General features: G+C 40.7%; 1 protein-coding gene across 1 annotated transcript in view; it reads left to right on the plus strand.

The window, feature by feature from the left end:
- LOC106607994 (ras-related protein Rab-32) overlaps positions 1-7,242 on the plus strand; it is a 47,916-nt gene extending 40,674 nt beyond the window's left edge. The window contains exon 3 of the mRNA XM_014205578.2: positions 5,871-7,242. Within this exon, the coding sequence (XP_014061053.1) occupies positions 5,871-6,020 (150 nt within the window). The 3' untranslated portion in view covers positions 6,021-7,242. The remainder of the gene's footprint in view (positions 1-5,870) is intronic.
- Positions 7,243-11,143: the final 3,901 nt, after the last annotated feature.

Here is an 11,143-nt window from a genome sequence, read left to right on the forward strand (position 1 = left end):
ATCATCAAAAACAATGGCTAAATGCAAATGCATACCATAACATTTTAACATGGAAATAGCTGTTCTCATTCAGCCTAAAGTAGCAGCCAATGTGTGGTGTTCAATGTAGGCCTACATTCCATGAGACTTTTGGAAAAAAAACAAAACATGCAGAGCTTGACATTAACCTGTTTATCCACTTGTCTTTCAGACAAGGAGGTGACTGAAAATGTTGTGTTTGAGGCAAGAAACCACTTTACAAAATAAAATGCATTATTCCCATACCATTATTACAGAGAATCAGACAAATTATGCTAACCTCGTCCCATTGGCTACTTAGCTTATTCAAGCCCGTCTCAAAATACAACACTGCCCCCTTTAAGAAAAAAAAGCTCTTTACCTGACTCACTTTCCAAAGATGTCTAGAAATGTACATGTTTTGTGCTCTTGTAGGAAGCAATCACTCCTCTATTACTGACTACAAATGATCTATAACTGGGCTAATAACTCACTAACTAGCAAAGGGTATGAGCTAAATCTGCACATGGCTACAGGCAGCTCTCGCTTTGATCTTAAAACAAGTGCATCTACTCATGACTGCTCATGCTGTAAACACAGTCCAGTTCAATGTAAATGGCACAGATCCATATACAGTGGATTTAAAAACTCTACACACCCCTGTTAACCTCTCTAGGGTAGGTGGCACCAAATCGTCCCACCTACGCAACAGCCAGTCTAATCCCGTGGTGCGATATTCAAATACCTTAAAAATGCTATTACTTCAATTTCTCAAACATATAACTATTTTACACCATTTTAAAGACAAGACTCTCCTTTATCTAACCACACTGTCCGATTTCAAAAAGGCTTTACAACGAAAGCAAAACATTAGATTATGTCAGCAGAGTACCCAGCCAGAAATAGACACCCATTTTTCAAGCTAGCATATAATGTCACATAAACCCAAACCACAGCTAAATGCAGCACTAACCTTTGATGATCTTCATCAGATGACAACCCTAGGACATTATGTTATACAATACATGCATGTTTTGTTCAATCAAGTTCATATTTATATCAAAAAACAGCTTTTTACATTAGCATGTGACGTTCAGAACTAGCATACCCCCCGCAAACTTCCGGGGAATTTACTAACAATTTACTAAATTACTCACGATAAACGTTCACAAAAAGCATAACAATTATTTTAAGAATTATAGATACAGAACTCCTCTATGCACTCGATATGTCCGATTTTAAAATAGCTTTTTGGTGAAAGCACAATTTTAAAAATATTCTAAGTACATAGCCCAGCCATCACAGGTTAGCTATTTAGACACCCAGCAAGTTTAGCCTTCACCAAAATCAGATTTACTATAACAAAAATGTTATTACCTTTGCTGTTCTTCGTCAGAATGCACTCCCAGGACTTCTACTTCAATAACAAATGTTGGTTTGGTCCCAAATAATCCATCGTTATATCCAAACAGCGGCGTTTTGTTCGTGCGTTCTAGACACTATCCGAAATGGTAAATCAGGGTTACGAGCATGGCGCATTTCGTGACAAAACAATTCTAAATATTCCATTACCGTACTTGAAGCATGTCAACCGCTGTTTAAAATAAATTTTTATGCAATTTATGTCGTAAAAAAGCGATAATATTCCGACCGGGAATCTGCGTTTCGGTAAATAGAGGAGAAAAAAAAGAAAGACGGGGGCGACCAGTGCACGCGCCTAAGCCCACTGTCCCTTGATCGGCCACTTGACAAAGGCGATAATGTGTTTCAGCCTGGGGCTGGAATGACGACATTCAGCTTTTTCCCGGGCTCTGAGAGCCTATGGGAGCCGTGGGAAGTGTCACGTTACCGCAGAGATCCTTTGTTTTGGAAAGAGATGTCAAAGAATATCAATAAATGGTCAGACAGGCCACTTCCTGTAAAGGAATCTCTCAGGTTTTTGCCTGCCATATGAGTTCTGTTATACTCACAGACACCATTCAAACAGTTTTAGAAACTTTAGGGTGTTTTCTATCCATATCTAATAAGTATATGCATATTCTAGTTACTGGGTAGGAGTAGTAACCAGATTAAATCGGGTACGTTTTTTATCCGGCGGTGTAAATACTGCCCACTAGCCCTAAGAGGTTAAAATGCCAGGTTTTTGTGATATAAAATAATGAGACAAAGATAAATCATGTCAGAACTTTTTCCACCTTTAATGTGACCTATAACGTGAACAATTCAATTGAAAAACAAACAAATCTTTGAGGGGGAAAAATAAAAAATAAAAACTCACAATAACCTGGTTGCATAAGTGTGCACACCCTTAAACTAATACTTTGTTGAAGCACCTTTTGATTTTATTACAACACTGTCTTTTTGTGTAGGAGTCTATTAGCAATATTTGCCCACTCTTCTTTGCAAAAGCGCTCCAAATCTGTCAGATTGCGAGGACATCTCCTGTGCACAGCCCTCTTCAGATCACCCCAGAGATGTTCAATTGGATTCAGGTCTGGGCTCTGGCTGGGCCATTCCAAAACGTTAATCTTCTTCTGGTGAAGCCATGCTTTCGTGGATTTGGATGTGTGCTTTGGGTCGTTGTCGTGCTGAAAGGTGAACTTCATCTTCAGCTTTCTAACGGACGCCTGAAGGTTTTGTGCCAAAATTGCCTGGTATTTGGAACTGTTCATAATTCCCTCCACCCTGACTAAGGCCCTGGTTCCAGCTGACGAAAAACAGCCCCAAAGCATGATGCTGCCACCACCATGCTTCACTGTGGTTATGGTGTTCTTTGGGTGATGTGCAGTGTTGTTTTTGCGCCAAACATACCTTTTGGAATTATGGCCAAAAAGTTCAACCTTGGTTTCATCAGACCTTAACACATTTTCCCACGTGCTTTTGGGGGACTTGATGTTTGTTTTTGCAAACTTCAGCCGGGCTTGGATGTTTTTCATTGTAAGAAAAGGCTTCCGTCTTGCCACCCTACCCCATAGCCCATTCATATGAAGAATACGGGAGATTGTTGTCACATGTAGCACACAGCCAGTACTTACCAGAAATTCCTGCAGTTCCTTTAATGTTGCTGTAGGCCTCTTGGAAGCCTCCCTGACCAGTTTTCTTCTCATCTTTTCATACATTTTGGTGGGACGTCCAGTTCTTGGTAATGTCTCTGTGGTGCCATATTTTCTCCACTTGATGATGACTGTCTTCACTGTGTTCCATGGTATATGTAATGCTTTGGAAATTATTTTGTACCCTTCTCCTGACTAATATCTTTCAACAATGAGATCCCTCTGATGCTTTGGAAGCTCTCTGCGGACCATGGCTTTTGCTCTGAGATGCAACTAAGAAAATGTCAGGAAAATCCTACTAGAACAGCTGAACTTTATTTGTGATTAATCAGTCACTTTAAATGATGGCAGGTGTTTAATAACTTCTATTTAACATGAGTTTGAATGTGATTGGTTAATTCTGAACACAGCCACATCCCCAGTTATAAGAGGGTGTGCACACTTATGCAACCAGGTTATTGTAAGGTTTTTATTTTTCATTTTTCCCCCTCGAAGATTTCAGTTTGTTTTTCAATTGAATTGTTCACATTATAGGTCACATTAACAGTAGAAAAAGTTCTGACATGATTTATCTTTGCCTCATTCTTTTACATCACAAAAACCTGGCATTTTAACAGGGGTGTGTAGACTTTTTATATCCACTGTATGGCAATGGTCTATTTGCATATAGGCCTACTGCAGCTCTGAATTGTTTATGCCACACTGGTCTGTGTAGACGAGTATGGGCTGAGTAGTGCATGTCAATGCAATAGAATCCTACTCCGATGCGTTCTGCCTACAACAAAATCTTTTGCATAGTTCATTTGTTTCGGTATGTTGCTTTGAAAGTGGATAACATTGCGCTGATTCGATCACAATTGCCACAGTAAAGGGAAACGTCGATTAGTGTTAACAGGGAAAACTAGAAGTGGTCACCAACCTTTTCTGAGTCAAGATCACCGAGTCAAAATGCAAGCCGAGATCTACCACTCAGATCTTTTTTAACATTATTAAAAACGTAAGCCTATGCAACATTAACTAATTAAAAACAGTACTGTTGCAATGAAGTTTGTGCAGTAAGCTATAGGCACAATACATTACCACCGCATATTGGCTTTGCTTGAATTGCCCTGCCAATGCATAGTTGTTCGGGCCTTTGAAAAAAATATATTACAACATTTGAGGTAGGGTATATGATCACACCAGTAATAGATATTATGTTGTATTACTTATGAAGCACAGCTGAGTCAGCATACATTTAAATAATTTGCTTTTTATTTTATTTTATTGGGCTGATTGTGCCTGTATCTCAGCAGAGGGTGAGAGCACCACCTCTCAACTTCCCTTACCATATGATGGTGAAACTCGAGTCGCTAATTCATGCTACTCCTATGAACAGAGAAAGTTAAATATTACTCCATATTAAAAAAGACCCAAGTCGCTAATAATAACAACAATGCAAGCTTAAAAGATACACTTTCCTACTTTCATTACTGCTGCAGTGCTTGTTGTAGTGCTGAGTGTAAAGAGGAAGAACGTGCATTTTATGGTTTTTAGCGTGATCGACCGGTTGGTGACCACTGCTCTAGAAAGTTGAGTGAAGTTCAATCTCGTGCTTTCTTTCTATGGCAGTGGCAGTTCTAGCTTGTATGGCTCCCTGGGCAAAGCCCCCCTTCAGCACCCCCGCCGGCGCAAAAAAAAATGCCCCTTTCTGCATTAACTGTAATTTTTATTCAGACATTTGGAACACAAATAAATAATCATAACATTTATAACTATACAAATATATACATAAAGACTCATATCAAAATGAAACAAATTGTAGTATATAAATACAAATAAAAAAGCAAATTGAATTATTACACTTACCCTATTGCTAACAAAAAACACACAAATAAAACTAAATTGCACAAATCCTATATCACACAAGTAGAATAACACACTTATAAAGAAGAGAACCTGATTATTCCACTATTGCACTTCAAACAAGAAACACAAACTAAATTGCACAACTAATTGCATTACTAATTGCATTTGTACTGTACAAAGTTAGAGGTGCGCTATTTAATAGATTCCCCCGCTCCCCCACCTCTAATGGCAACCTATCCCCGCCCCCCTCCCCATCTCATACTTCTGAGTGGGAGACCTTCCCAGGTAGTAGCCTGCCTAGCTCACAAACTACAATCAGGGCGCCCACTCCAACAAGGTTGATTGACCCACAGTCCCACACGGTGACATGATATCATTGACGTGACGTGCAAATGAGTGATAGAAAACCGATCACGCAAATTTTTTGTGTGGGGACCCTGTGCTGCCCCCGGCAGGATGCCACCCTGGGCGGCTGCCCATGTCGCTTATACCTAAATCCGCCACTGCTCTATGGGCTAATATTTCTCTGCGGCAGTCCCGGGCTACGGTCCCTAAAGGTTGGGGAAGGCACACAGGTCACATGACTTTCTGTGACATCTTGTGGTCAGGACATCAACTGTTGGACAGCTCAGAGAGCGACCCTGCATCGTTCCATAATTCTTTTCATTTTCTCTACCATAAACTTCATCCATATGTCATGGGGAAGGCGGTCATCTTTAGTTGACAGCTGAGAACATAACCTCTTTTGCTTGGGTAGAGGAGAAAGCTAGAGAAATAACCAGTGGTTTATATATTTTTTTATAGACTAATGTTCTGTGTAACAAATGGATGCGGCCAAACCGGTTTCACCAATGTTGCACCTCGTTAGGTAACTGCCTAAACCAATATCCCCCAGAAACTGTATTCGTGTTTTCATGTGAATTGATATGACCTTTAACCTTAAGCCTGTTTTTTTTTTTTTACCTTTCCCAGGACAACATCAACGTGGATGAGGCAGCTCGGTTCCTGGTGGAGAACATCCTGCTGAATGACAAGGGCCTGCCGTACGAGGAGAGCAACGGAGACCGCATCAAACTGGACCAGGAGACGATGGCTGCCGAGAGTAAGTCAGGCTGCTGCTAGCAGTGAGGACTTCTACTGCGTCCACCCTCCGGCTCGCACCCCAGCCCGCCTCACACAGAAGGCCTAGAGGTCAAGGACTGGGTCTCCGAGCCTCCCCCCCACCGTAGCCCCATCTTCTGTCTCTACTATCACAACAGGGGCTGCTGTTCAGGGAGGGTGTGACCCTGAACCCAATATCTCACTCCAAGCTGTCGTTACCATGGACTTCCTAACTTCTAACCACCCCATGCGGAAGGGGTACTGTCCAGGGAGTGGGTCCTGGCAGACCCCAACCCACTGACTCTGGACCCTGCCAACCCCATCCCAACACCCACGTTTCCCCTCTCCCTGCCCCCAGACGTGATCTAGTGCCCTCCCTGATGCCCTGTGTTATCAGGCTCTGGTTGTGGAAGACAGAGGAGCACCCTGATGGAGGTGACACACTAGATCTAGAAACTAACCCTCTTACCGTTACCACTATGTTCTCATTGTTCTCACACTGTTGTCACAATCACGCATGTAACTGTCATGTTTCATAAATGGTGCCAAGAGGTTTAAAAAAAGGTTTTTTTAAGGTGTGAACAAAGGTGGGACTAAGGCTGTGCCATAACTAATACGTTTTTGTCTGTTTTTTATCATGATGATCTGTGTAATGTTTGAGTGTTCTAGACAATGCTAGTCACACACATGGACACAAAAATAAGTCTTGAAAGAAAAAAATAACATAGAAGGTACCATAGGATAGATCAGTTTTAATATTGCAGATAATTTGATAGAACCTGAAATCTAATATTTTGCTTCATTTCTAATCCCCTTTATTTTTACTCAACACTACCACCCCTCCCCAGATTGGAGTAAACTAACGGACAAGAATACTTTATCTGCTCAACAATACTTTTACTGCTACTTACAGCTTTCACATGTACGGTGCATGTAGTTAACTAATTATACATATACTCCTAATTTCCTCTTTCTGCAATTGCTGGATTTTCACTTGATGTCTTTGTGATAGATGTACTAAGAGGTGTATTTTTTTAAACATTGTGTTTGATCATGGATGTATAATTCCTTGTGAGGTACAAAAAGCATCAGACGGGGGGAGTGAACCCTCCCTCTGCCCAAGAAGTTGAGTATCATAGGCAAGTGTAAATGCTTTTTTTTAAGTGCTGGGTTTATCAAATGTATATGTGACAATGTACATTGAATCTACTACAAGAACAAAAAATAAAGCATTTTAATTGCATGTTTTGTCATCTTGGCTTAATCCTTTATTAGTGACAATATTTAACAGAATGGAATTGAAAGTGTGTGTTAATGAAAACACTAGTAGGATGTGATCCCTCAAGGCTCAACATAGGAGGAACTGAATGTGATCAGAGAAATGGAAATTCACGTTATAAAATGTTTCGCAACATAATTCCCTGGTCTCGGTGTGTGTGTGTGTGTGTGTGTGTGTGTGTGTGTGTGTGTGTGTGTGTGTGTGTCAGGCATGGCCATGCGGTGTCACTTAGGGGAGGCTGTGTGTGTGATAGTCATCAGACTGTTCTGCTCACCGCTGCAGCTCGTGCTCTCCCATGCTCCTATTATTACCAGAAAAGAAACCAACGTCACAAAGGCCTCCAGGACACAGACACACTCAGCAATGTCTACTACTGCCCATTCACTTTCTCACTACTGACTTCCGTTCATTTATACTGTAAAACAGTATGCATATGCAATTTGAGTACTGGTCTATCAGTGCCAGTTCAACAAAACTAAGCCACCGATTACTTTTATAAAATGGACACAAGTGGAATTTTATAAAGGCAAAATGTACAGTAGGCCTACTTCCCCCATATGCAGTAAAGCCGTTTTCACATTATGCCATGTTGGCTGATACTTAAACACACTTCAGCAGTGTCCCTTTTAATTTAGTAACAACAATAATGCTTTTAACTACCCAATGTAATGTATACAAAAGGAAATGTTGCTACATTCCCTTCTGTTGGGATTTGAATGCATCGCTTTGGCTACTCAAATAGTCAAGGTTATCTTTATAGGATATGTTTTAAGTAGCCAATGAGCTATTTATTTAAGAAATAGCAACAGTCAAATTAATCTCATTAATGACAATACACAGAAACAGACAAGGAAACAGTATTTCTATTTTGACCAGTGGCATTACTTTAGTCAGCAGGAGCCAAGCATAAATGGAAAATTAGATTAGGCCTGCACACGAGTACAATAGGCCTATATAAATCTGATTCAAATACAGAATTTTAAAAAGTAATTTTATTTTAATGCACACTTTTCTTCTCAGTGTATCCAATTGTCAGTGTATGAAAAGTAAAGTCCCCCATAAATGGTAAAGGGAAGAGTGGAAAGGGATATTGCTGAGTTTTACAAAAATGTAAATATGCATGAGGGCAGATGCAGGTCATTTGACAAGACGGGGTAACTGCTCCCAATATGGCAACCGGAGTATGGACAAGTGGGTGTGTCGAAAGGAAAATAGTAGTGGGTGTGTTAAAAGCATTCTAGACGATTTTGATTGAGTGATGTTTTATTTATTTTTTACCATACTGCAAGAGTTTGTCATCTGTTTTGAGACTAGAGACTAGAGGATGAGTCTGAGTACTGTTAGTTTTACACATAATTGTAAATGTTCAGTTATAAAACTGACAATATAATTTTTTAAATAAAAACTACCGATGAGGGGTTTACTGTTGCTTCATGCGTTGTATGCATGTGCTTACTCTGACTGTCACCCATACTGCTTATGGGCTACTACTAGGTAGCTACTTCCCTCACTGTTGCCGGACAGTAGTGCTTGTCAAGCGGGAGCGAAGGGCACTGTGTCCCGGTGTTGTTGTTGTCCTCCCAGTTTAGTAGTAGACTGTATACATGTATGTACTGTAGCAAGGTGAAAAATATAAACACAACATGCAACAATTTCAACGATTTTATACCTGTAGCCTAATCTGATTGACTGTTACCTTAAATCGAAAGCATTCTAACAACAGATTTTTTGGTTACATAATACAGATACAGAATAGAGAACATCAATAGACAAGAACAGCTCAAGGACAAAACTACATGCAGCTGATGGCAATTGCGATATCAATTGTGATCATGGTCACAGTTCTAACTTCTAATTTCATTAACTAAACATGGCCATTAATAATTGCTTAATAACACAAGGCTACAAGAACAATAACCTGAAGTTATAGGATTTTTATTAAATCAGTTTGCCAGCTCCAGTTAGGCTACACAAGTGGCACAAATTGATTTGCAATGACTCCAGTGATAGTCATTTCAACGTATTTATTGTATAAAATGGAAGACAACGGTAGTCTGCATACACATATAAATTAATAGGACAATTGATTGCCAACAGATGTAAATGTATCATTGTCCACATTTAATGTCGGTTTCCTTGTGGACTTTTCCCCATAACAGAAGACTGCCAGTGAGTTCTACAACTTCTATTTTACATTTCCACTCGCGCAGCGCTCGAGGCCCAAGAACTAAGCATGCCTAAAACCCATGGCTTGATATAGTCTTCCATAAGCAAAGTCGATGTTAGAATGGAGTTTAAACCACCTCCGAGCGAATTTATGTAATGTGCTCTGGAGTGCCAAAATCGCTTTTCTGTGCTTTGTCACCGTTATTTCTTGATGCGCATCAGTTCTAGCGCATTAATATGTTTTATCGAAAAAGGGTTTGAAATAGGTTTCTCCATAATGACAATTTAAATAGCCTACCTACAACTTGGTAAAAGGTTGTCACGACGTGTGCTCGTGCTTCTCTGTCTCCTTTCACTCACGAGACTAAGCTGCCTGCTGCAGCCCACAGTCTCAACACACACATCCGTCCGGGCCTCCCGCCCGCCCTCCCCACCACTCACTCAGAAACAGGCTGACTCACTGCCTGATAGTCAGCAGCAGAAGGGCACAGTGAAATGTCCATGGCGGCCGGGAAACCTTCAACCCGCGACCAATGCATTTTCGCCAGTGAGATCGTTTTCAAGGTCGTACAAGGTCGTAATACTGCGAACATGGCAACCCTGTCGTCACTAGTTACCACAGCCACACAATCATAAACCCTGCCTATTTCAAAAATGTATATTCTTAAAATCAGATTAAGTCTAACCCTAACCTTCACCACACTGCTGATTTGTTTGTTAAAGCCAACTTTGACATTGTGGCTGTGGTAACTAGTGACAACCTAGGGACCAGGGAGGCTCCAGCCAAAGGTCTCCTTGATCTTCTGTGGCTGGGGCTTTGTCACTAAGAAACATATCAAACTTTCTCCAGCTTCCCAGTCAAAAGAAACTGCTCTCTAAAGTCATGTAACGTTAACATTAGCTAGCCAGCTAACACTGTCACTTATTTTAGGTACTCGTTCAGGAGAGACAGCCGGAATGTCAAAAGCTCCACCAAAGAAAAAGGTCTAGTCCTCCAGCCGAGTCACATCACACAATGACAGACATCAAAAAGAGTGAGGGTGTGTTTGTAAATTCAGAGTGCTCAAAGTTTGCTCTGGGCATTTGTAAATTCAGAGCATTGTCAGCTTGTCTATTCATAAATTCAGAGCGTTTCGCTCTGGGAGTATTCAGAGCGCACACTGGACGCTCTGGCGGAGGAGTAGGGTTGATCTGAGCGTTCGGACCTCACAATGGCAGTCAAGCACCCAAGCTAACCGGCTAAAGTTGGCCAACTTGGTAGCTAATGCCAGACAAATGAGAGAACACCTCACTCTGACTGTTTTACTTGTTCTAGCTGAGCTGGTTAGGCTGTTTTCATGATATCTAGAGCATTGGTGACTGTAACTGTGCTGCTGGCAGTATTTTATCAAACGGGTGGCAACCCTAAGTCTAAATATTGCTGTTACATTGCACAACCGTCAATATGTCATAATTATGTACCATTTTGGCAAATTAATTACGGTCTTCACACAGTTCGCAAACGAGCCAGTTGGATATTCCCTGACTCTGCTTGCACTGAACGCAAGAGAAGTGACTCAATTTCCTTAGTTAAAATTGCCTGCTAACATGAATTTCTTTTAACTAAATATGCAGGTTTAAAAAAAATATACTTCTATGTATTGATTTAAAAAAAGGCATTGATGTTTATGGTTAGGTACATTTGTGAAACGATTGTGCT

The sequence above is a fragment of the Salmo salar genome, chromosome ssa06 (assembly GCF_905237065.1).
Source record: "Salmo salar chromosome ssa06, Ssal_v3.1, whole genome shotgun sequence".
Lineage (NCBI taxonomy): Eukaryota > Metazoa > Chordata > Actinopteri > Salmoniformes > Salmonidae > Salmo > Salmo salar.